This window comes from Gopherus flavomarginatus, chromosome 3 (assembly GCF_025201925.1).
Source record: "Gopherus flavomarginatus isolate rGopFla2 chromosome 3, rGopFla2.mat.asm, whole genome shotgun sequence".
Taxonomy (NCBI): domain Eukaryota; kingdom Metazoa; phylum Chordata; order Testudines; family Testudinidae; genus Gopherus; species Gopherus flavomarginatus.
Genome location: NC_066619.1, coordinates 200,951,753 through 200,979,630, shown reverse-complemented (window position 1 = coordinate 200,979,630; position 27,878 = coordinate 200,951,753). Strand labels below are relative to the sequence as shown.

The 27,878-nt window shown below is 40.2% G+C and overlaps 1 protein-coding gene across 5 annotated transcripts in view; it reads left to right on the top strand.

The window, feature by feature from the left end:
- Window positions 1-22,132: 22,132 nt before the first annotated feature.
- LRBA (LPS responsive beige-like anchor protein) overlaps window positions 22,133-27,878 on the top strand; it is a 590,754-nt gene continuing 585,008 nt past the window's right edge. For all 5 annotated transcript variants that reach the window (XM_050946210.1, XM_050946208.1, XM_050946209.1 and 2 more), the window contains exon 1: window positions 22,133-22,586. In XM_050946210.1, the coding sequence (XP_050802167.1) occupies window positions 22,365-22,586 (222 nt within the window). In that variant the 5' untranslated portion in view covers window positions 22,133-22,364. The remainder of the gene's footprint in view (window positions 22,587-27,878) is intronic.

The window sequence follows — 27,878 nt, the reverse complement described above, 5'->3', positions numbered from 1 at the left end:
GGGAGTCTCCACCCACAACTGTCTATTTAACCCCAGGGGAGATCCCCTCCATTTTGTTTTCAGCTGGCTAAAGAGAGCCTCTCCACCCCCCAGGATACCTGAAAGAACCTGGAACAAAGGACAGTGATTGCAAGGGGTGTGAGATTAGGAGATTAGTCTGTAGAAGGAAGCATTCTGGAACTGGTGAGGATCTTATCTGTATTCAGTTTGATGACATAGATTTGCATGCTTTATTTTATGTTGCTTGGTGACTTACTTTGTTCTGCCTGTTACTACTTGGAACCACTTAAATCCTACTTTCTGTAATTTATAAAATCATTTTACTTATTAAATTAACACAGTATGTATTAATACCTGAGGGAGGCAAACGGCTGTGCATCTCTCTCTATCAGTGTTATAGAGGACAAACAATTTATGAATTTACCTTGTATAAGCTTCATACAGGGTGCTGGAGAAAAACATATTCTCACTCTCTGGTTGGGTGCAGAAAATCAGATACTTTATCTCTAGCAATTGCATGGAGGGAGAGAGCTAAAACAGGTCTCTCTACAGGTAAACAATTACAGCAAGCATTTATACTTTTTGTTACATACAATAATGAGCAACAGCTGCATTTTGTTTATACATAGGTCATCCTGATATCTTATTTTCACATCTATTTAGACTCCAGTCTACATTCCATATTTATCTACACAAGGTTGCAACAACTTCTCACACAGTTCTTTCCCACTCCCCTCACACAATCCTTGCTTCTACAAGTCTCGTGTTATTAGAGTTACAGCTAGCCTGACTTTTGCTCACAAAAGAGACTGTTTTCATTGAAATCCCCTTCAAACACCTGTCAGTTCTTGCTCTAGTTCCACAAGGGTAAAACGGATTTATTTGGGTTTAGACCCCATTGGCAGTTGGGCACCTGAGTTTTAAAGACAGGAACACTTCTGTAAGCTGCTTTCAGTCAAGCCTGCAGCTTTGGGGCAAGTAATTCAGACCCTAGGTTTTTGCTGGAGCAGATGGGTGTGTCTGGCTCAGCAAGACAGGGTGCTGGGGTCCCAAGCTGGCAGGGAAAACGGGCAAAAAAAGTCTTGGCACATCGGGTGGCAGATCCCAAGAGGGTTTCTGTGATCCAACCTGTCACACCACCTTTGTCACACTGGAAAAAAAAACAAACAACTACATTCTTGGAAAAAATGAAAAAAACCACCAAAACAGGAATTGGAGTATTTAAGGCAGTCATCAATATAACAATCTATATTAGTCATGATTCCTTGAAAAGAAAAACATCAGATTTCATTTTTGCCAGGAGGAAATGAAAATGTCACATACGGTAATATAACAGGGTCATGGATTTTACAGCAGTGATGTCTGTTTATAATCACTTCACCTTTACGCATGTAAATGCACAGAAAGCAGAACACAGGGGAGGAGGTTTTACAACAGATTTAAACAAGAACATCTAGGCCTCCTCATAATCTTGCCTAACCAACTTTGAAAGGAGAATGGAGTTGATTAGACAAGTTAATGGGGTGATGTCTTTACATATGACACATGGCCATGTTAGAACAGAAAAGTTGCTCACCTAATTTTTTAATGTTTTATTTATAGAAGCATTACTCATAGTAATTTGATTAGCAGTATTTTACTAAAACATAGAAGCAATATCCACTGAAACTGAAGTTTTAATTGGCTGGATTTTTACATTATGACTAAGTGGAAATAATAATTAAAATACAAACTGAAGTTTTTGGAACTGGGGCTCCCTTATAAACATCCTGACCTGCTCATGTTGGGTTGCAAATAGCACAAAGTGCTTACTGATTTGCAAGGTCATAAAAACAAAAACTGAAATATACAGAAGGCAGCAAGCTTTGTTTTATTATTTAGAGAGCCCTTTAGTGCTTAAATTTGACAGAGGAATTAAAAAGTTAAGAGTGCTAATTACAACTCTTGCCTAACAAAATCTATTGTTATATTACAATGGTAGCTGTGTTTAGAAAAATAACCTCCTTGGTAGATACTTCTCTCCTCTCAGATTTATATAAATGATATTGATACCAAATTTTTCACTCCTCTGTATCTCACTTAAAATAAATCTTGTTATCCAGATTGGAATCATGTCCCTTATTCTAATGGACAATAAGATAAATGAAGATGTGCAAGGACCACTAGCTATCAGGCCCAGAAGACACAAGAGTGAAGCTGTAGCAGAAATCATGCTGTGTCCTTTTGAGACAGACCAGCACCCCGACTACCTGAACCCCTTTATGTAAAGATTTCTAGTGCCCACCAAGACCTTTAGATAACCAAAGCTGTATTATATTTGCACTCACTTTTCTACACTCAATGAAAAACTGTTACTCCAGAATACCTTATAGGACTAGATTTAAAGAAAAGAATTGTGCTCTACTAATCCCTCATTTATCTTCTTCTTTTGGAATGCCCTGATTTCTTATTGTGGTTTCCCTTGGCATCTGTCTGTCCAATCGTCTGAAGTGCAGTACATCTCTATCTGATGCAGACCATTGGCTAAAAGGAAGTCACAGAACACCTCACTGGCCCATCGGAGAGCTGGGAACCCAAGAAAATACAAGTTAGGACCAGAGTCCACCAAAAACATTTTTTCTCAAAATCTGTTGTAGGAATGTAGCATTTATGAAGGCTACTAGATTGACAGGCCTGGAGAAACCCTGAACCTGCATGGTCTTGTTGTAATTAGCAGCGTTGAAGTATCAATGAACTGAGAGTATCCAGACCAACCTAACCTACAGCACCTGACAGAGCTCCTTGGACCTGGGGTTTGTGAAAGAATGTGCAAGATTCTGTGGAAGCAGAAGGATATTTGGGAAGCTAGATTATTCACCTGATATTCCAAAAATGTAGGAAATGGCGAAGACTTACCCTTTTGCACCCCCCAAAAAAACCCCCCTGCAAATCTCAGGCAGGTGCAGAATTTGCCCCCCCCACGCATTGGCCTAACTGGTGCTGTCACCCGATATACAGAAGTCAAACTATGCCTTTGCTATTGGGGGCATCTTTGCTGTCCAAAGTCAATGTTTTGAGGCTGAGAATATGTTCTAGCTCATTAAAGAAGTGGTAGGAATGCCTTACTGACCGAGAACTCTAGTTATTTTGCCAAGACTTAATACATCTCATTTTAAGACTCTTGATCTTGTCCTTGCTTGATTAAGGGTTGTGATTGATACAGAGTTCAGCCCGCTACTGGGATTCCTTGCTATATACCATGCCATTCTGGTTGGTGGAGTTCAGTTCATTCTGGATCTCTTAATTGCTCCAGGCCCACAAGAGAACTTTGGATTCAATAGTAGCAAGTAACATGCCCCAAAACACAACAGTCTCACAAAAGTGATTCTGATTATAAGCTACTGTGGCCTAAGGTGAGTACAGGCCATTCTGGATGGTATGGGACTTTATGGGGAGTTGCCCCAGAGCACAGCTTAGATTTTTGTCTAAGTGGTTGCTGAGGGGCATAGAGGAGCATTGTGGGACTGTTCTGGAACGACCACATTAGCAGGTGCAGGTCCATGTCCATTGTCACATAATATAGACAAAAAGTACAGGCAAAGTTCCTCCTCTACCTTGGTGGGTCCTGCATTTATTGGCAGATTTGCTCACCTCAGTGATCTTCCCCTCTGGTGGAACCCACAGTCTGGGTCAACTCTTCCCAGGTCTGATCAGGAGTTGGGAGGTTTGCAGCGGAACCCAGGCCCGCCCTCTACTCCAGGTTCCAGTCCAGGGCCCTGTGGATTGCAGCTGTCTACAGTGCTTCCTGTAACAGCTGCATGACAGCTACAACTCCCTGGGGTACTTCCCATAGCCTCCTCCAAACATCTTCTTTATCCTCACTACAGGACCTTCCTCCTGGTGTCTGATAATGCTTGTACTCCTCAATCCTCCTGCAGCACACCTCTTGCTCCCAGCTCCTCACACATGCACCCCACTGACTAACTGGGAGGCTTTTAACTAGTTCCAGCCAGCCCTTGATTGACTTCAGGTGTCCCAATCAATGCAGCTATCTCCACTGCCTTCTAGAAGGATCTTAATTGGCCCCAGGTGTCTTGATTAACCTGGAGCAACTGCCATTTGGTTACCATGGTACCAGGGATTTGTTTAGCATGGGGCTAACATACCTGTTCCTCACTACTTTACCATAGCCATCTGTCCTTGTCTCATCACTATTAGCAGCAAAAAAGATGATGTCTGGAGCTTATGCAATTGTAACAGTTCTTGTAAAATGTTTAGAGCACTTTCATACATAGATACAGTAGGCTGGATTCTGAGCTATGCACAAGAAGAGATTGAGCCTAGATGCTGGAACTGGAGGTGCTTCTACACACCCTGGCTTGAAGTGGATTCCACTATATACAGGGTTTACAGTTTGGCTCTCAGCATTCCCACTATAAAAATTGTTCCAGCACTCCTGAGCTTGAGTGCTGGTATGTTGGAGGTCATCAAGGAGTCAGCTGCAGTTTCCTGAACCTATGTAACTAGCCACCAGTTAGAGCTGCTGAGGAGCATTTCTGACTTACACCGTCAGCATATAGTCTCCAAGTGATCTCATACCAATAGCTGATCAGGCATAAATGAGCTCTGATCTGCCATGCCCCTCATAGCTTCTTACCTATACATCAGGGTGAAGGGTTGTCTGGGGAAGGAGGCACCTTTGTGATAGCAGAGAATCCCCCTGCAGAATATGCCCTCTCCACTGGCCAGCTCTGGCTAGAATAGGGCCATTTTGAGACAGTGCAAAGTGACTGCAATAGATTGAAGAGTCTGGTCCACTGCATTTTTTAAGCCTCCCAGGTGTTCACACAGTACTGTAAACACCAGATTTCTTCAGTGTAAACTGGCCTAGGCTCTCAGAAGCCTAATTTTCCTTCCAAGTACATTTTCCAAAAATTCTGTTCAATAGCTCTTTCTGATATTCACGAACAGAACTGGTTCAGCTGAACCCATAAGTCTGTAGGTTGGTGAGTGGCAGCCTTACAAAGGTCTCAGTTATTTACTGTTTTAATTTCTGGTAATAGCATTATAATTAATTGCTTTGGGTGACAATATGCCAACATGCCATTTGAGTCATTGTAGGGCATTCAGTTAAATTACCCCAAAGAAATTGGAGACTGGAACATCTCTACTTTCATATGTATGACACAAACTGTACATACAATATTGACTTTGATAATTATTGAGAGTGCTTGGCAGTATCAACAAGAAGTACAAAGGCAATGGCACAACAGAATTTGACACTCCCTCACCTCATGCCATTAGGCTCAGCCTTGACCTGCTCCTGGTTCTATTCTAACATCTCTCCAGAGATCTCTCATTTTTTGTTTCTCATGGGCTCCCTAAAATCTTACACCTCCTTCATAGTTGGCTAGGCTCCCAGAACATAGTTTTCTTTTTTGAGTTAATGCCAACTCAGTTTACCAGATCACCAGTGGATTTATGATTTCACAACAAGGGTGGACCAGTATGTAAACAATTATGCAAATAAGTTCCATCTTCATGAAAGACAGTGAATTGCATGATATCTCATGTTTTATACAAGCAACCACCTTTAGAATATTGGCTGCCTTGCAAAGTGGCCAATTGTAATTTTCCTATCTATTTATTAATGGATTGAGTAACTGCTCAATAAAACAAAACACCAAACCTGCTCCATTCAGATGATCCTTAGTCACTTTAGTTTGACTATGGTTTTTCCCTCCCAGGTATAATCATGGAAGTGTGGAAAAAGAATGTTCCTCAGCAGATGTAATCACAGGCAGAGTAGGAAATACATGCGATGATTATAGAACTCAAACAAAAGACACTATAATTTGGGCAGAGCCAAGCATCACTTGCTCTTCTCTTGCCTTGGTTTTTATTCCCCGCTTGATCCACTCTCATTTCCTCCAGGTCTTGTGTCTCTCTTCACTTCCCCACCCCTTATGTTTCCGAAAAATACTTTATCCCAACAACAATCTCCAAACCTTACCTTTTTCTTATTTTCTTGTGTCTTATCTGGGCAGGGATTTGCTTGAAGTTACTCAGCTGCTGCTACTCAGTCAAAGGAGGGCTAAGGGGAGATCAAATGGGCTATGTATGCTTTTCAGAGGCACCAATAGTCTCCAGCTGTATCTATACTAACAAATTGAACCATTAGTAAGTGAATTGATGCAGGAGCACCACAGTAAGAACATCAGTGCAGTGTTTCCACACTAGCCATGTTGTTTCCATTGCATTTTATCCCACATTAATTTTTTGATGTCCCACACTATTATAGTTCCACTGCCCTTTGGACACTTATCCCACAGACCCAGTACATCTCCCTGAAGGAGATTTCAAAAGGCTTTCTGTGACCTGTAGTAGAAAAGCCTCAAGTCTAATTTCCCTAGCTCCTCACAAAATCCCCTAAAAATGTAGGAGCTCACATCATTTCTAATTCTTGTTTTCAGAATGGACTCCAGGATGCATGTTTAATACTTGCTGCTTGCTCAGAAAGAGAAGTTTCTACTAGAGCTTCTGACAAGTATTTCAAAATACTTTTCAGTTGCAATATAAATAATATTCAGCAAAAGAATTAAGCAAGCATGTACTTAAGTGCTTTGCTGAATATGGAACTTAAGCACATGCTTAATTAATTGTGTTGCTGAATAGGGATGAACTGCTTAGCCAGGGCCTTAGTGAGGGGATATGTTCTGTATTGTCTTCTGTACTCTGATGTTTTATGTCTCCATTTTGTCCAAACCAACCACACTGAGGAGCCACCAGCATGCTAGAAAAAACAACTTGAGGGGCCACACGCTGTCTACAGGTTGTGCACTACAGGAAAGCAGATTCTTATGAAAATTGCTGGAAGAACCAATGGATATGTCAGTACAAGTGAGGGTATAGAGATGGGTTAATGAGCCACTGGTGTATAACTCAAATGAGGAGAAAATAACTAGGCATAACTGATAATACTGATTAAGACAAAATTGGTTATGCAGTAACTTTGCTTAGAATACATTTTGGCAAAAGGCAGCTGAAATTTCCTCTTTCTGATGCAGACAAGGTATCTCCTGACATGCCTTGGAGTTTGCAAGGAATTAGGGGTGATATCTAAAGCTTAAGCTAAAGAAAAGTTGAGCTAAATCAGCTTGTTTAACTTAATATCAGCATAATTTCCTGACAGACTGAAGATTCAAATTCTAGTACCACCAATGAGAGGCTCTCATTGTAAATTCATTTATTAAATGCACAGATGTTTAAAAATATCAATAAGCCACTAATCATGAACAGCAAATCTGTGATACAGGAACATGAAAAACAAACTCACTCAGATTTCAGTTATAAAGCATTCTGTTTACTTTCATTTAAGTTGATGAAAAATAACAAATGCTCATTTAAATGAGAGCATTACAAAATATGAACCAAAATCAAACTACCATTTAACACATGCTGCAGAAATTTTCTCACATAATCAAGAGTCTCCTTCTGACAAAGACATCTATTTCAAAATTAAGTTGTCCTCTTGGAGTATTATCTTAGTAAAAACAGAGATGCACTGTCATATCAGAGTTCAACAGTTTTTATAAGCTGCTTTCTTTGGATTTTAACTTCTAGCTAAGTGCTTCCACAGCAGTTTCTCATATCAGAGATATAAAAATATTTTGCTGTGATAAATCTTTTTTCTTTGCCTAAAGGGCTAATATTCTATAGTTATTCACTGAGGTCCAAATCTTTCCCTATCTCCCTGCAGGCACAGTGACCTCAAAAAAACCACAATTAGTGTAACACAGAGGCCCCTTGGTGCCAGCTGGCAAAGGGTTCACAATCAACACCTGTCTCAGACCTGACAAACTCACTACACCTAATACATTTCTTTCATAGTATTTATTCATAAAGGCATGTGAGGTTTCTACTGAAAGCTTGTAACTTATCAATACTCCTAATTATTGGAAGGTGTGTGTGTGTAGATAATAGTCAAGGAATAACATAACTATGTTTAAAATTATGCCCTTATGGTCTTGGAATAAAAGTTAGTCACCAGGAAATTATGTGTCTTGGTGAAAGCCCAATCAAGGAGAAAGGAGTTGTCACCCACCCTAGCTAGCTGGTTATATAATATATTGCTTAATTGTCAACCATTTCAGCAATCCAGAAAAATCATCAAAGACAAAACTATAAACATCTAAACCACCTGAAAGTGAAAAGGAATGATATGACAGTGAAGGGATCACTCTATCTGTGAAGTAAATGAACACAAGGATAAATCTATGGCCAGCAGAGTTAAGGACAAGAAGAAGGAGTTTTTTAAAATATATTAGGAAAAAAAGAATCCTGACAATGGTATTGGTCCATTACTAGGTTTGAAATGGTAGAATTATCAATAATAATGTAGAAAAGGTAGAAGTGTACAATAAATATTTCGGTTGTATTTTTGGGGGAAAACAGATGATACAGTCTCATCTTATGGTGATGATAAAACTCTTCCTATTCCACTAATATATCTGGATGATGTTAAACAGAAGCTACTAAAGTTAGACATTTTTAAATGAGCAGGTCCAGATAACTTGCATCCAAGAGTTTTAAAAGAGCTGGCTCAGAAACTTGCTGGATGATTAACACTGATTTTGAATAAGTCTTTGGGGTACTGGGGAAGTTCTAGAAGAAAGCTAAGGTTGGGTCAATTTTTAAAACAGGTAAACCGAATGACCTGGGTAATTATAGGCCTATCAGCCTGATATCAGTTCCAGGCATGATAATGGAGAGGTTGATAAGGGACTTGATTAATAAAGAATTAAAGGGAGGTAATACAATTAATGCAAATCAGCCTGAGTTTATGGAAAATAGATCCTGTCAAACTAACGATATCTCCTTTTGATGAGATTAGAAGTTTGGTTGACAAAGGTAATAGTGCTGATGTAATATACTTGCACTTGTATAAGGTGTCTGACTTGCTACTGCATGGCACTTTGATTAAAAAACTAGAATGATATAAAATTAACATGTCACACATCAAAGGGATTAAAAACTGGAGAACTGATAAGACTCAATGTAATTGTAAATGAGGAATCGTCAATGAGTGGGTGCATTTAAAGAGAGGTCCCACAGGGATAAGTGTTTGGCCCGATGCTATTTAACATTTTTAATCAATGACTTCGAAGAAAACATAAAATCATCACTGATAAACTTTGCATATGACACAAAAATTAAGGGATTGGTATATAATGAAGAGGATAGATCACTGATACAAAGCACTCTGGATAGCTTGGCAAATTGTGCGCAAATGAACAATATGCATTTTAATATGGCTAAATATAAATGTATGTATCTAGGAACAATCAATGTAGGCCATACTTACAGGATTGGGACTCTATCCTAGGAAGCAATGACTCTGAAAAAGATATGGGGGTCACAATGGGTAATCAGCTGAACATGAGCTCCCAATGTGACACTGTGGTCAAAAGAACTAATGAAATCCTGGGATGCATAAAAAGAGCAATCTCAGGTAGGAGTAGAGAAGTTATTTTACCTGTGTATTTGACACTGGTGTGACCGTTGCTGGAATACTGTACTCAGATCTGATGTCCATAATTCAAGGATATTGATAAATTGGAGAGGGTTCAGAGAAGAGCCACGAGAATGATTAAAGGATTAGAAAACATGCCTTATAGTGAAAGACATAAGGAGCTCAATCTATTTAGTTTACCCAACAGAAGGTTAAGGAATGACTTGATTACAGTCTATAAGTACCTACATGGGAGTAAATATTTAATAAAAGTCTCTTCAATCTAGTAGAGAAGGTATAATATGATTCAATGGCTGGAAGCTGAAGTTAGGCAAATTCAGACATAAAATAAAGCATAATTTTTTTAGTGGTCAGAGTAATTACCCACTGGAACAATTTACCAAGGGTTGTGGTGGATTCTCCATTACTGATAATTTTAAAATCAAGATTGGATGTTTTTTCTAAAAGATATGAGCTAGGAATTATTTTGGGGGCAGTTCTATGGCCTGTATCATACAGAATATCAGAACAGATTATCACAGTGTTCCCTTCTGGCCTTGAAATCTATGAATCTATAAATAAAGACAAAAGACTAATTGGCTATATCACAGCATGGAGAAAGACTGCATCCATTCACCGAGGTACCTTGAAAGAGCGAAGTGCTTCATGAAAGACTGGCTCCTTAGGGCTAGCAATCCCTGCAAGAGACTGAACTTTGGGGTAAGAATCTAATAGTTACCTTTCCTATATAATAAAGTAATCTGTGTAGGCTCTAGTTCATGTTTTGTTTTCTTGTTTTGTACATTTTTGCACGTAACCATTTGTTTCCAACACTCACACACCACCTCTTTGAATCTCTTTTCTTTCTTATATATTTTTAACTATAATTGAACTCTAGTGTAGTGATGTGTAAAGTGAAATCTAGTAAATTGGGGTGCACAGTTCCTTTGAAAATGGAGGATCTGGGATATCTGTGGGTACCCAGTGCTCAGGGGCTGGATACCATCCAGGGACACTTTCAAGGGACTCAGGGGTTGGGATGCATCTATTGTCAACTGGAAGGGCCTAAGCCTCATTTCCATTCCACTTTCCCAATAGAAAGGAGAGGGCAAGGACATTGAAAACCCTAACGTGAAGCTAAACCCTATACAAGGGTTAGGAACTGGACTGAAAAGCTTCCTTCTGGAAGGCAAGGCAGGAAACTGGGTGTGCTACCGTCTAGGTGATCTGGCCCTCCGAGGACTCAAATTACATCAACCTGCAGAGGCAAAGACAAGAGGCATAGTCAAGACTAGAGTGCTTGAGTGCTGGTAGGGTGGTTATGTTAGGGAGCTGACACAAATTAGCTAGCACAGTCAATACTCATGCTGTAAGCAGGAGGCAACAAAGTGACTCACAGCCTTGGGTGTCTTGAGAAGCGTCACAACCACACACATCCATTTACTTGGACTTTGCCCATGGAAAGAGCATATGATCTGTGGAGGATTATGAACATTTGTTTTCTCAACTCTGTTTGCAGAACAGCATTATTCTGTGTGCACTACATTCAGTTTTCTCTAGCTCGTCTTGCAGACTGAGTTTAAATTGAATATTGCACACTGGGTTAGTCAGAGATCTGTGCGGTCTTGTGTGGTTTCCTGTTCCCAGAAATAGCCAAAGAAAGGATGAAGGTCTGCTCATTGATTTTAATGGAAACTTCCCATGCTCACATCCAAGGGGTTGAATTTTATCTTGGTGCAATTTTAAGAGTCTCAGACTACCACAGCTTCAAGTGGCAGCCAAAATCACTTTAGGGAATAGTTGATGAACGCCTCATGAACCAAAATACACACGTATTTACATCATTTTTCACACTGCTTATTTATTGGTATATTTCCTTTGCTGTCCCTTTTCTGTTCAATAAGAGTGGAATGATGGATTGCAATACGGTCAATGTTACAGACAAAAATTGGGATAATTTGTGAGATTTGTATCACTGCTGATGCCTCTCACAGAAAGTCTTCAAGAATTTAATAGAGAATTATAACCTTTCTACTGAATTTCTAGAGCCACAGCTTTGAAACAAACATTATGTCCGGACATCTTCACAGAGGCTGCTGAAGGGCTTGGACCATGGCAGTGGCTGCTTCTATATAAGCATTCACATCTTTCAAAAACTTCATCCACCAACACTATCGAGCTTCCAAAGTGTTTGACAGCTTCCACCTGCTTGATATCCCATCTGGACAGGTTAATACTGAGCAGTTGTAATCTGGAGCCTGAAGGCTGCTTGATGGTAATGATGAGGGTCTTCATTTTGACTGCATTAGTAACCAGACCAATTGCTTGCTGCTTCTTGCCCATCTAGACTGGCCATCCACTGAAGCAATTCACCAGACTGACCCAACACAACAATCTAGTCAATTGTCCTTGAAGCTAAAATGGCCAAAAGTTTGTGTCTCCATTGGAGGTGAAAATAACCAATCAAACCAATGAAATGTCAGTTATTTTAAGACCATCTCATTGCTCAGGTAAAACTCTCATTGGCCCTGTTGGAGTTTTGCTTGAGTCAGGACTTCAAGATTGGAAACAGACTTGAACATTTGTTACCCTGCTTCTTAGAAAAACAAAATAAAATCACTCCCCTCTGAATGGAGGAGGTTATGAAACATATTTTGGGATTTTTAAAAAAATCTATACGGACAGACCACACCTACATTTCTGAAATGATCTTTCCTTTGAAAGACTTTGATGCTGTTATTTTGCTATGCTGCATTGTACACATATAAAGTAGTAAATACAACATAATATCAATTAACTTTGGTGTTTGTCACAACTATACAAAGTTAACTTTATACCCTGTGAACTATAATTCAAAACACATTAGTCATGTTCAAAATTGTTTCCTCAAGAAAGCTGCTAATAATGTAATTTTATAATTGGTTTGAAATATGGTTATGTTTTATCCAGACTGGAATTATAAACTATTTTAACACCATCTAGCAATAGCCATTTATAATCATGGTTCTGGTTGATATTCCATTGCGGAGTCTACACTGGCAGATTTTTTTTGGGGACCAAATCACCCACTATTGCACTAGTGCTGGTGCAGCTCCTCTAATGCTACTATTGATGGTAGGACAAGTGCAGACAGGCCATCAGTAGTTTTGGCCACCATGTTCACTAATGCTCCCTGGTCAGGCAAACTCCTACTGAAGTCAGTGGTAGTTTTGTCTGTATAAAAAAGGCCTGAAACCTACAGTCTGTAAACAGATGCTCTCCTCCCGATCTGATCTCGAACATACCACATGATTTGTTAGTTTGATTAGTTATTACGGGTTCCAATAACACTTAAACTGTGTGTACAATTTTTATCTATATATACTCATAGACATCCTAAGTGAGGGTCCAATCCTGTAATAAACTTCATGTTGGAGGACTCCAGCACAGTGCTCATCATGGGATCAGAGCTTAAAGCTTTACCTCTCCCCCCAAAATACAAGTGTATCAGTTTCATCTGTGATGATTTTACTGGCAGCCAACAGTACGAAAAAACAAACCTGTGGAAAGAACAAACATCATCAATCTGCACACAGCTGCTCTTCTGACAAAGAAGAATTATTATTATTTGTATTGTGGTAAGACCTGGGGTCCTCAATCAGGGATCAAGACTCCCTTGTGTGAGACACTACAAACACATAGCTAGCCCTTCCCCTGAAGAGCTTACAATCTAAGTATAAGATGATGGACAACAAGTGGATACAAAAAACAGATGGAAAGCACATGGTAACAACAATATGATTCTGAACTGTATAAGCAGTGGTCTCAGCACATCAGCTGCCTAATCAGTCGTGTTTTTTGTATGCATCACAGCATAGAGGAGTAAAAAGAGGAAACATTATGAATACACTGAACTCATGCCTGTTTATTAGGACTCTTCTCACCATACTTTATGGAAAACTGCATGGCAAATCCAAATAGGCAGCTTTAAAAAATTAATATGATCATGTGTCAAATTACTCCTGGCATACTACTTCTATGACTCAGACTGAACATTTATTTCCAGACAGAACTTGAGAACCACAATTTGCTTTTTCCCTCAGCTTTATGAGAACTTCCTTTGCAAATGACAAATCTGTACTTACTACTTCCTAGCTCCATTCACTGCAACACTGCCAGATTTCTCAAAAATAATTTCTAAAAAGTCTTATGCAAAAGTTATTTTACTTTTTAATACTTTATGCAGTATGTTTTCTCCATTATTAAAAACATACATCCAAAAGAGAACCTGTGGTCCCGGCAGACCAGGGATTAACAAGAGCAACAACAACAAGATGAGCAACATGAACAACTGTCTCATGATAAGAGAATATTTTGTGACTGTGAATGTAACAGTTTCATTATGATTAAGGGTTTATCCTGCTCCCACTGGAGCCAGTTGGAGTTCTGTGACCATCATCAACCAGAGCAGGATTGAGCCCTAAAATCATTAAAGAGATGGGAAGAGGAGGGAGAGGGAGAGGGAGAGTTCCTAAATTTCATACATAAGTCCAATTACACAACTTTCTCTTTTCTCAGTCCCAGTTTTGTTAGCACCTCACTCTATCTTTACTCCTGTCTACACTCTGCACTTTTTACTGAACAATTCTTTAGCTACCTTGGCTTAATCAGCCTCAGTGCTAATGAGCAGGAGTGGCCACCTCACATACTTAATGTTAAAACATAGAGATATTATGTTACATGCTTTCTTGTAGATATTTGATTACTGGTGAGGCAGCATTAGTAAGTCTAACAATAACCTCCACAAACTGCAACACTCTTAAAGATGTTAAATTGTAATTCTGATGAATGCAGATATACACTTTATTCATTATGTAAAACCAATAAAAATTACATATATAAGTTGAAAGAAAAAACACATTAAGATCATGGAAAGAAAATGAAGCACAATGTAGGTTAGGTAACAAAAGCAGAAACTGCTGCCAAACAGCTACATAGGGAGACCGCCTTTAAAAACTACCATTAAAGAGCAAAGAAAATATTATTCTCTGGTTTCAGAGTAGCAGCCGTGTTAGTCTGTATCTGCAAAAAGAACAGGAGTACTTGTGGCACCTTAGAGACTAATAAATTTATTTCAGCATGAGCTTTCGTTAGCTACAGCTCACTTCTTCGGATGCATAGAATGGAATGTATTTCATTCAGCTCATGCTGAAATAAATTTGTTAGTCTCTAAGGTGCCACAAGTACTCCTATTTCTCTAGTATTATTCCAAATGAAATCACAAGTATTAATAAGTAGTCAGACATAACACTTACTAAGAGGTTATTATTAGTCCAAAAGGATACATCTATCTCCATGCTGCTTGGTAGTAAGAATACAATTAGAAATAACTCCTCCCCAGATTGTTTCAGAAATAGCTCAGAGCTCTAGTACTTACCCACCCTTAGGTGGGGACACCTGTTGGATAAAGCGAACATCATACTGCTATATACATGACGAATATCTTAAACAAAGTTACTTCTAATACATGTTTTTCTGAATATTATTAACATGTAGAAGTCCTTACTCCAGCCAACATAGCTAATTTTGTTTGCCATTTTCATGTATATTAATGTTGGGTATATATTTATGTATATAACAACAAAGACAAATAATATAAAAATGCTTCCAAAATGTAATGAACTTCTCTTCTCCTAGCAGGTAGCCAGAACTGAACTCTGAAGCAGAAGAGAGGAAAAAAGATACTGTGATCCTTATTGATGGTGCAATACAAAATAAACTTATCTGATTATAACTATTGTTCTGAGTAAATAATAACTACACATGGATTGTCATTACTCACTGGGGGCTTGTGTACATGGAGCAGCAATGTGTACCACAGAGGTGTGATTTCTAAAGTGCTCTGATGTGTTGTGGATTAATTGGTCCATACAGTCATTGCTGGTGCACACTAAAGGGCCGTAGGGCAGGCTAATGTAATACAGTAAGGAACCTTTAGGGAACATCAGCAGAGTCTACACAAAACAACTAATTTGCAACTGTCAAGGTTCCTTCCCCACTCTGAACTCTAGGGTACAGATGTGGGGACCCGCATGAAAGCCCCCTAAGCTTATTTACCAGCTTAGGTTAACAGGAAGCTGCCACCACCAAATGTGTTCCAAATCTTAAGGGAGAGCCACTTGGAACTCTGCCTTTCCTCAAAGATTCCCCCTCTTTCCTGGGCAGATTTGAAACTAATTCCTTTTCCCACAAGTCCTTACACCCCTTTCCTGGGTAGGCTTAAGAGTATACCCTCACCAATTAGCCCTGGTGAGCACAGATCCAAAACCCTTGGATCTGAAAACAATGAAGAATCAAAGTTCTTAAAAGAAGAATTTTAATTAAAGAAAAAGATAAATATCACCTCTGTAAAATCAGGATGAAAAATAACTTTACAGGGTAATCAGATTCAGAGAGCCCAGAGGACCCCCCTCTAGCCTTAGGTTCAAAGTTACAGCAAACAGAGGTAAACACTCTAGCAAGAGAAACATTTACAAGTTGAGAAAAGGAAGATAAAATAAACACACCCTGCCTGGCTGTTACTTACAAATTTGAAATATGAGAGACTGGTTCAGAAAGATTTGGAGAGCATGGATTGATGTCCGGTCCCTCTTAGTCCCAAGAGCAAACAACCCCCAAAACAAAGAGCACACGAACAAAAACCTTCCCCCCACTCCTCAAGATTTTAAAGTATCTTGTACCCTCACTGGTCCCTTGGATCAGGTGTCAGCCAGGTTACCTGAGCTTCTTAACCCTTTACAGGTAAAAGGATTTTGGTGTCTCTGGCCAGGAGGGATTTTATAGTACTGTACACAGGAGGGTTGTTACCCTTCTCTTTATAGTTATGACAGCAACTCATTAATGTGCTTCAGAAATCACACCACTGTAGTGCACACTGCTGCTCCATGTAGACAAGGCCTTGGACTGTTTTTGTTTTCCTTCAACATCTACACTAACAATTATATATTCAGAGAAGATTAGGAAAATCCAGAATCTGACAGCTTTTAGGATAAAATTTAAAAACCTTCCTCTTCTTTTCACCATAAGAATGAGGCAACATTGATACCTCTTCCTACCAAATAAACCACAACCAAGCAAACAAAAAAAAAAACACCCCAAAACTCTGAAACTAATCAACCTAAAACAAAAACAAACAAAAAACAACAAACAAAACAGATTCAAAACCAAAATCCCTTCCTGAAGCAGAGTTTTTAGCCCTAAAAAGGAGACATGACAGATACTACTTTAAATCCATTAGGGACTATACTATTGCTATGAATGTTACATGAAAGGTGCTCAGATACTATGGTAATGGGCAATATTATAACCCTAACACAGATGCAATTACTTAGCATTTCTATTGACAGTTTATTATTTAGCACAATCATAAGGGAGGAGCAAATCTTCTCCACTCATTGCCTCAGAAATAAAAGAATCATATGAAGAAAAGATACAAGGCTAACTTTCAGAAGGCTGAAACTGAGGTCCTCCTGATCAATCACCTTTATTAAAGATCCTACCTTGCTTTTTTCCAGTGGTAAGACTGATCAAATTCCACTTTGGATAAATAGCGTTTTTCAGAATAAATTGCTTTGTCACACCAATTGTACATGGGTTTCTTCATTTCCTGTTCAAGACTGTTGTACAATGCTGCTATTATAATAGTTATCTTGTCCCACCCAAGAAATGGCTCCCTTTAAGTAGTGAGTGATGTCTGCTGCTATTGGCTGAATCTGACTCCCATCTGTAACTGTACTACCCTCATCTCCCAGGGGGAATAGAAGCTGTAAAGCTTACACCAGCATTAATTTTTGCAGCAGAAATTCACTGGCTGCTCTCCTGTTCTGCCCCACTCCTTTCTTGCTCTTTGCAACCCACAGAGCTGCAACCCCATAGAATGCCCCTGGAAAGGCTCTGTGGGCTCCCAAGGAGAGGAAAGAAACATGTAGGAGCTACTGCTCCACTATTTCTGCATCACAGAAAGGTTTCCACTGAGCTTTGCTCATCACCACCTGTGTAAATAGATTGAAGAGCACTAGGTTCTCTGGTTTTTTAGTTAAATCCCTTTCTCTCCCTTATTTCAAACTCCAAAATCCATATGACAACTGTAGAATTACATTGAAAAGGAGATTCTTAAAAACTGGCTGTGTGTTGGTGCCATTGCATCTCAGGACTGTCAGAAGGACCGGGGTTCACATTTTTAATGCTAGCTGTCAGACAAATTGCACACTAAAAGGAGTTTCTTTGTTCCTGCCCCAACTGCTAGGGCTCAGTCCTAGTCCTTGTTTTGCCACTGATTTCAGTGGGAGTGGAATGGAGGGACTGAGCAGCTCTCCTTCTTGCATGTCACATATAAATAATGTTGCTTAAAAATCACTATAATCCATAACCTGAACAAAGCACCATGGTGGAACATTCAGATGATGATACAACTTCAACTTGAAGGTGTTAGAAATGCATCTTTTCAACCTCTATGTAAAATGATCAGATTTTACCTGGAATACCCCAAAACTATTTTATAGAAGTAACCTGAAGGAAAAAACAAAACAAATAACTTTTACATTATTTCAGCTAATTTTTACCTGAATGTAATAATTATATCTGAAAAATCATACAACCTACAAATCATACAACTTATATTTGTATTCAGATTACTTGAGGAAGTGATGCTACTGGAGAGGTGGTGTCTTTCATTCCACACATGATCAAACTAATGATTGGGATAGGATAAGCAGCTCAGACCCAGATCCTCAAAGATATGTAGGCTCCTAACTTCGATTAATTTCAGTGGAAGTTAGGAGCATAAATACTTTGAGGATCCGGGCTTCAGTCTCTTTCCTGCTCCATGGAAGCAATGCTATTGGTAGAGCCCTGTGTTTTTCACAAATGTGCAAAAACACAGAATGAAAAAGAACATTAAAAAAAAGACATAAAATGAAAAATTCACCTCACAGTCATAGCTTCTATCTTGTGTGACTGGGACTGGGACTGGATCTCTCTCTGGGTATTGTAATCTAGTGTGCACAGGGTCACAATGCTCCTTGATGGAGGCAGAGCAGCCAGGCCAAATTGGAGTGCTCAGTGCTGCAATCTGGCATATGGGGTTGCAGTGCTGTTCACTCAAATTTGGCCCAGCTGCCCCTCATTCATGATGAAGGAGAGGAGCCTGGGCCAAACCTCAACACTACTGCAACTCCATGGACAAAGTCACAATACTTGGAGCTGGGCCCAGTTCCACGAAACAGAAGATGCTAGAGCTGCTGCTGAAATGCGAGGTTGCTCTGTGACACCCATGCCCCTTAAAGCTCTGCCCCAAGGCCTCCCACACCAGGCACAGACCTTGATGCCCCCTCCCAGAGCCTTCCATCCATCTAGGGGCAAGACCCAATCACCTGCCCAGGGCCTTCCAGCCCTTAGGGAAAAGGAGTTATTGGGGTTCAGTGGGGGGATAGAGAAGGGTTCCTGGGATGAATGGGGGACTGGGAATCAATGGGAGAGGAGAAATGTTTAAAGGGAGAGATTTCTGGGTAGTAATGTGGGATTGGGGGGTGAGGTTCAGTGAGAGAGGGTGACTGGATAATGGATAAAACAAAATAAGAAATTCCTAAAAAATAAAATGAAAAGTTGTGTATATATATATATATATATATATATATATATATACACAACTTTTCATTTTATTTTTTAGGAATTTCTTATTTTGTTTTATATATATATAAACTCCATGAGGCTCTGCTTTTATTCTTTACAAAACTGTACAGAATCAATTGATATTTAAAATATTAGTGCATTTAGACCCTTGATACAACTCATTAAGAGTTGTTTAGCTACCATTTAATAAATATACACCACATTCTGTTGCTAGAAATCCTGCACTAATCTTAAAATAATTTACTTTGACATAAGCATGTTCAGAAGTTAATTATAATGAAAGAAGCCAGGAAAACATAGGGGGAAAAAGCAGCTAGAGGGTGCTAAAACAACCGGTCTCCTCAAAAGTTATAGGAATGTCTAATTAATTGATGTGCAATTTTGTGTCCCTATACTGAACCCTACATGTTAGTCTTTAGAGCAACAGTCCAAACGTGATATTGGCTGTGAAAAGAGTATATTTCAATAAATGTGTCATTTAGAAAAAAAAATATTTTCAGGTGATAAAAGGCAGGGGTTTAGATTACTACATTTTAAATCTTACCTATCATACTGCCAGAATATAAAGAGTTGTACCAAGGTCTCACCCACAAATTTATTTCCTTTCAGATATAAAACAGATTTTAACCTCAGGTAACTGGGCTGAAGTCTTTCAAATATAAAATACAATATAAAAAATAGAACACAATATACAAGATTACCCGAAGTTATATGTTACTAAATAATTCAGAGGTAATACAGATACAGAAGTGCTATTTACAAAATTTTGCCTTATCTGTTTGGGCCCCATCTAGGACTATAGTAAACATTTTCTCCCAGTTTAAGATAAACATACTGGCCTGGCAACTGTAAATAAAATGCATGGAATAAAATGAAACGGAGGTATACAAATATGCACATTATGAGGCACGGTACTTTAATTTATTTCATTTTAAGCATTTTTTACTCAATTTTTCCTAATTTATTATTGCGATTTAAACTGCAGCCACCATCAGAGGCTGGGGCATGTGTTCATTACATTGAATGCACCCAATCTTGTCTGATGTCAGAAATTAAACAGTCCCAGGCCTCGCTAGTACTTTGGATTCCCAGGTGAACTCCCATGCAGGTGCTTTACAAAGTCTTTCTGGGGCATGCGGTTCAACCTGTGTATCCCCTGGTTGCCTTCACCATGTCCTCTCCCCTGTCACTCTACTGCGTTTGGGACTGCACTGACATGCTGTGGCCATCCTGCTGAAATGGTGGCTGCAGGTGCCTTGTATTACTGCCCTTCAGGCTGATTTTAAAAACATTAGATGTCAGTGTAATCCAGAGTTGAATTAAGACATATAGATATTTTTAAATGATATATGCTACTAAATTAGGTGATTGAGAGATGAAATTATTAAAGATCATCTAAATTTACTATTTAATATGCTGCTTACTAGTAGCATTTCTCTCAGATTGGCTAGAGAACACAGACCAGTTGATTTCACTTTTCTTTCTAGTTAGTTTCACAACTTGCACAGGGCAGGCAAATTATTTAGTTTTTTTAATTCTTCAGAAGTGTATCCATTGTTTTAACTCTAATCACAAAATCCTCCTACACCAGGGCTAAGGTTTTGCAAAAGTTCCTATACCTGACATACATTTGGACCACAAGTAACCTGACCCATAGGTAGGCCCACAGCCACTAAAGATTTTCCCACACATTCAACTTAAAACATATGAATAACCCGACTGAAGCTAGGTGATTCTTTTCAGGATTGCAGCCTCAGTCCAGGGGGTGGGAAAGGAAGACAGAGAAGGGAATTGGGGATGGGTATCGGAAAGAGAAACAGCTGAGAAGAAGGAGCGCATTACAGAAGGCGAGAAAGGGGAAAGGAGCAATACTCGCTCGCCAGGTTTCACACCTCTCCTGACTCACTACTCCCTTTCCCTCTGCTCATCGGGACACTGCAGCAGCCTGCTTTCCACAGGTGCGGGCGCCTCCCGGTCCCGTGGGAGCAGCGCAGCATCACCTCTGGAAATCAAGTCAATCAACGCTGCGGGGGCCGTAGGGCGCCTCACAAGCGTCTGGGCGACCAATAAACGAGCACTGAAAATGAATCCCCCACGAAGAAACTTCCCCGGCCGCTCCGCCAGCCGCTAATCCCGGGCCGGGAGGCAGGATTAGGTGGCTGTTGCGCAGCAGCTTCTGGCCCGGCGACCACCTCTCCCTACACCCAGAGCTCCCGCCCTGCGCACACCTGGGCTCACCTGGGTGTGCGCGGCCTCCGGCCCCCGTGCTTTGCTCTGCGCCCCGCCCGCCTGCTGGTGCCTGGCCGCGCAGGCGCACGGCTTCTCGCCCGGCAGCTCTCCCGGGGCTCAGTGCTGTCATGGCGGCAGAGAGCAGCCGCGTTTGCAGCCTAGGCAGGAAGACATGGGGCTAATTGAGACCGCGGGGTGAGGCAGCGGCGGCTGAAATTTTCGGCTCCTTCCCGCTCTAGGAGCGGCGGGTGCTTCTCCGCCAGGGGGGCTAACGGCGAAAGGGCTCGCGAGTGGGGCAGCAAAGCAGCCCGCTCCTCGCCCCTCAGCCGGGCATTAAAGCACCCCCCTCGCCCCGCCGCGCGGCGCACGAGACGCGAGGAGGAGAATTGGGTGAGCCTGAACTTCCTTCCTGAGTGGTTTGTCGTTGCACCTGTGCGTGCACAAGCGGGCGAAGGGGCAGCGGGCTCTGCACGCTCAGCTGTGGCGGAGGTCCGAGCCCGGGAGCTGGAAACACGGAGGGAATAGAGCCGGGCACTGGGCGCGTCGCCTTGACTCCCCTTGAGAAACCCAGCGCTGTCTGTGGGGCAAGTTCTAGGGGGCGGGGAGAGGTGGTTGCTCTCTGGCTGCTACAGTCCCTGTTTTGTGGGGCGGGGGAGGAGGAGGAGGAGGAGGAGGTGGACCATTGGTAACTCTTGGGGGGACGTCTGCCTTGCAGGGGCTTTCAAACGACTGGATATGTTGCCTTTCAGGGCTTTACGTACCTGCCGTGGGGCAGCTGACCCAACCCTGCTGTGGAGGAAAAGCCAAGCTTGGGCGAGCTTTCTCCACACCCCGTGTACTTGGGGTGTTTCGCAAATTGGACCTGAAGAGAGAGTGAGCAAGAGACCCCTTTCCCTGCCCCTGAAATCGCTTCTCATTGGCTGTGGCGGCTGTGCCTCTGGCATCTCAGCTAGTGGTAATCTGAATTGAGCTAGCTATGGCTAGCGAAGGCAAACAGGTTCTTCAGCCAACAGGTGATGGTGGAGGAGGAGGAGGTGGAGGGAAAGGAGGAAGTGCTGCTGAAGTGGGGAGTACCCTGCAGCCCTTGAACCCAGGAATCCCTATCCGAGGCATCAGGATGAAATTTGCAGTGCTGACGGGACTGGTGGAAGTTGGCGAAGTATCCAACAGGGATATTGTAGAAACTGTGTTCAACTTGGTAAGCAGATCATTTTTCTAATGCTCCTTCTGGAGGTGAAAGTGAAAGTAACAAAATACGCAAGCAAGAGAAGCAAGTAAAAACTCTGGGCACACTTACATTATTTCCTTTTCTGAAAACTCTTTTTTTCACTTATTTACATTCTTATGAAATACTTACTAATATATTCTGGCTAGATTCTTTTTTTTTGCTGCTTACAACTTTTGCAGATGTTAAAGGTAATATGGTAATTTTTTAAAAAGCTTAATTTATAATGCATAGACATATTACCTCTATGCATTATAAATTAAGCTTTTAAAAAAATCTACACAGATGTCTATCTCATTTGCCTTGAGGGAAGCTGTAGCTTTTCCCAGTAGTAATTGAGAAACACATCAGTGTAATCTAGTATACATTGTTGCTCAAAATGTTTAATTTTTAATTGAAAAAGTATGGCAAACTGTGTTAAGTCTTTTAAAAAACTTTTCCATGAAGATATAATGTTTATGGGCCTGTCACTAAAGGCTGTGAGTGAATAATCCTTTTTCTTTCCATTTATGCATGGAATTTTCATATTCTAAGGTGGTGGGAAAGCTATTTTATTTAAATATAGGTGTCAGTCACACTTACTTACTTTGATTATTAGCAAAAGTTGTTGTTCACATGGCCTTTCAGTTTACAAAGTAACCAGATGCATGCCATATTGATTCTGCACCTCAAAACAGCAGTAGCTTGAATTAAGAATACAGGTGTGTTTTTTTTTTTTAAAGTATTTATTTAGGAAGTTTTAACAAGTTTACAAATTCTTGCCATGCAAACATTAGAGAGAAAACAATTATGAAAACTGAGCTTTTGTTTAGAGAAACAATATAGTAAAACAGTAATATTAATAATCAGATCTCTCTCTGTTACAGGGGGTTACCATCTTAGAGTGAGCATCTTTACACTACCATGACGTGGTTTTACCATAGATGTTTTTAATAGTTCATAACAAGCAAAAATGAAAACTGAATGTATTTCTTGTTCTGAGTAATCTACAGCACAATGTTGTAATGAACTCTCAGTACCATGTTAAGAGAGCAGTTGGGCCAGTTTTGCCCGAATGTTTAACTCGCACTATACAGGGTGCCCAAGTGTTGGATGTGCGTGTAACTGTTTTTCTTATTACATTTTTACAATGGAGCTCTACTTTTACTTGTGGCCTCTAGGAACTGCTTGAATATGGATAATGAATATATTGGTGGTAGTTTTAGTTTTTTGTGCTTGCTTTAGATAGATGTCTGAGATTGAATGAGGCTTCAGTTCTGACAAACCAGGAAGTGGGAGCACATGCAACAAGTGTAAAACTTGTAACAAGAAAAGGTCACTGTTACTGCAGAAAGTATATTAGGTGTTAATTACTATCTGTACTTCAGTTATTTTGTTAGCAATATGCTTTTGTCTGTACTTCGGAGCTAATCTTAACATCTACATTTGTTAGGTCTGTCTAATGGCTTTTGACAGTATCTTAATTTGATTAGCTGTTCTTTAATGTATAGTTTTCAATAAATTTGTCTGGGTTTTCAGATTAATAAAATATTTCCTGTTGACATGTTATTTTAGTATTAAAAAGTTACAGGATCAAGGAGAGAAAACAAATGAGCACCAGAATATTTGTGAGTTTAATGTACACCTCCTAAACTTTAGAGAGGAGTAGGGGCAAGCCATAATTAGTGAGTTTCCATAAATGCCTCATCTAGGAGACACTGAATTCAGTTCTTAAAAGTATACTTTGCAAATGCATATTCTAAAGTAAACTCAGCTTTAAAGCACATGGAGGGGAAGGCTCATAGGGAATGGCTGGTGGAGTCCTCTTTATTTAGGGCTCTCAAGGGCAAATGTGAAGTTCCACCATATTCTGGCACATTGCTTTTCATACTTTGAGGATCCTTAGCCAAAGGTGAGTTGTCAGGGAGTAGCTGGGAGAGTTTGAGCAAAATTGCAGGAATGCAGAGGCTACTATTCCCTCCTACTGCTCCATTTGAGTTCCTCAGTCCTCCCCTGCCCACTCTACCACAGGGAAGCATCATTTAAAGGTAGTGGAGAGCCAGTGGCATTGGAACCCAGGGTCCCTACTGCTCACAGAACTTAGATGGCTTCTAACACTCTTTCATGATCAGAGTGCAGTTCAGGGGAAGATGAGAAGCTAAACCACTGTTAATCCCCACTGAGAAGCTGCATCCAAGCACCACACCTTCTTCCCTTTAACAGCTTCACTTGTCCAAAGCCATAATTTCTTAAGAATTTAAGAACAGCCATACTGGGTCAGACCAATGTTCCAGCTAGCCCATCCTGCCTTCTGACAGTGGCCAGTGTCAGGTGCTTCAGAGGGAATGAACAGGCCAATTTGTCAAGTGATCCATCCCCTATCATCCAGTCCCAGCTTCTAGTGATCAGATGTTTAGGGACACCCAAAGCATGAGGTTGCATCATCCCTGACCATCTTGGCTAATAGCCGTTGCTGTACCTATTCTCCATGAATTTATCTTGTTCTTTTTTGAACCCAGTTCTACTTTTGGCCATACAACATCCACTGGCAATGAGTTCCGAAGGATGCATTGTGTGAAGTAGTACTTCCTTTGTCTGTTTTAAACCTGCTGCCTATTAATTTCATTGGGTGACATCTGGTTCTTGAAGATGAAGGAATAAATAACACTTCCCTATTTGCTTTCTCTACACCATTGCTGATTTTATAGACTTTTATCACATCCTTCTGTCATCTCTCTTCCAGCTGAGAGGTCCCAGTCTTTTTAATCTCTCCTGATACTGAAGTTGTTCCATACCCCCTAATCATTTGTATTGCCATTCTCTGTGGTGTTTCCAATTCTAATATCTTTTTTTGAGACCGGGCAACCAGAACTGAATGAAATAGTCAAGGTATGGACATACCATGGATTTATATGGCGGCATTATATTTTCCGTCTTATCCCTTTCCTGGTGGTTCCTGACTGTTAGCTTTTTTGATTGCTGAGGCACATTGAGTGGATGTTTTCAGAGACCTATTCACAATGACTCCAAGATCTTTTTTGAGTGGTAACAGCTAATTTAGACTGCATCATTTCGTCTGTATAGTTGGGATTGTTTTTCAATATGCATTACTTTGCATTTATCAGTACTGAATTTCACCTGCCATTTTGTTACCCAGTTTTGTGAGATCCCTTTGTAACTCTTAGTTAAGTCAAAAGCAGACTGCAATCTTGAGTAATTTTGTATCCTCTGCAAATTTCGCCATCTCACTGTTTACCCCCATTTCCAGATCATTTATGAATATGTCGAACAGCACTGGTACCACTACAAATCCTTGGGACTGTGCCGTTTTCTGCTCTCCACTGTAAAAATGGTCTGTCTATTTCTACCCTTTTTGTCTCCTGTCTTCTAACTAGTTACTAATCTATGAGTGTCTATTTCGCTTAAGAGCCTTGGGCAAAGGACCGTGTCAAAGGCTTTCTGAATGTCAAAGTACAGTGTATCCACTGGATCCTTCTTGTCCACATGCTTGTTGACTTCCTCAAAGAATTGTTCTCCAACATATCACGTTCATCTGTGTTTATGATAATTCTGTTCTTTACTGTAGTTTCAACCTATTTTCCTGGTACTGAACTTAGATTTACTGGCCTGTAATTGCCAGGATCACCTGTAGAGGCTTTTTAAAAATATTGATGTCACATTAGCTGTCTTCCAGTCATTGGAAAACATAATCCCAACTATGCATATAAAACGATAGGGGTCTAAATTTAGCTGTTACCACTCAAGAAAGAGATATTGGAGTCATTGTGGATAGTGCTCTGAAAACAGTCACTCAGTGTGCAGTGGCAATCAAAACAGCAAACAGAATGTTGAGCATCACTAAGAAAAGGGATAGATAATAAGAGAAAATGTCATTGCCCGTATCTAAATCCATGGTGTGGCCACATCTTGAATACTGTGTGCCATCTCAAAAAAGATATATTGGAATTAGAAAAGGTTCAGAAAAAGGCAAGAAACATGATTAGGGGTATGGAATGGCTGCCATATGAGGAGAGATTAATAAGACTGGGACTTTTCAGCTTGGAAGAGAGTGATGACAAGGGGGTGGGATGTGATAGAGGTCCATAAAATCATAACTGGTGTGGAGAAAGTAAATAAGGACGTGTGTTATGAGATGGAGTAAATAACAAGACCTAGGGGTCACTAAATGAAATTAATAGGTAGCAGATTTAAAACAAACAAAAGGAAGTATTTCTTCACACAAAATGCACAGTTGACCTGTGGAACTCCTTGCCAGAGGATGTTGTGAAGGCCAAGACTATAACAGGGTTCAAAAAATAACTAGATAGGTTCATGAAGGATTGGTTCATTAATGGCTATTGGCAAGGATCATTTTCCTAGCCTCTGTTTGCCAAAAGCTGGGAATAGGCGATGACTTGATGGTTACCTGTTCTGTTCATTCCCTCTGGGGCACCTGGCATTGGCCACTGTTGGAAGAGAGGGTACTGGGCTAGGTGGACCTTTGGTCTGACCCAGTATGGCCGTTCTTATACTTACACTCTCGTGCTGATCGAATTTGAAAAGTGACTTTTAAGAATGTTGTGATGTGCTCTGTGTCTCACTTACTTCCAGAGCAAATTATCTAATAACTTGTAAAAAGAAGTCTGCCCTTCTGTCAGTCCTGCAAATTCAGCTTGGGATCTGAATGTCCTACTGTGTTCTGTAACTAGTAATAGATTCTTCAGGTTAAATTTTAGCCTTCAGTAGTGGGTTGTACATAAGTAAATGAGGACAAATATTTCCCCCCTGAACTGGGTTTCATTCATTTCACTAACTCATAGCTGTATTAGTTCAGCAGTGATGATAGGAATAAAAAAACCAGGGGAACCATATTTTTGTTACCAAAGCAAGCAGACTTTGAACATGCACAGGGAGCAGAACTGAATAGGAATGTGTCATTACATAGTCACTGTCCATAGCAGAACTACACTCTAAAGGAATGCCTAAACTAGGATGAAATGTGGATTTTTAAACACATTCTCAGACTTTCATGTAGCCAGGGCAATTTGTATTTTACCATGTGCTAGCTGGTTAAGGGAGAATCCTGTGAGGTTCATCTGCCCCAGCAAAAACAAATGAGCAAAGACTTGACATTCCTGCTGATTAAGATTTTTAAAAAAAAAAGAAGAAATCATGGTTTTAAAGACAACTTTTGAGGCTTTCAGTATACATTATAAAGAAGTATAAAAAATTCATAAGCCCAATTTTTAAATATCCTTTGAAGGTCACTTATAAAGAAAATAGAAA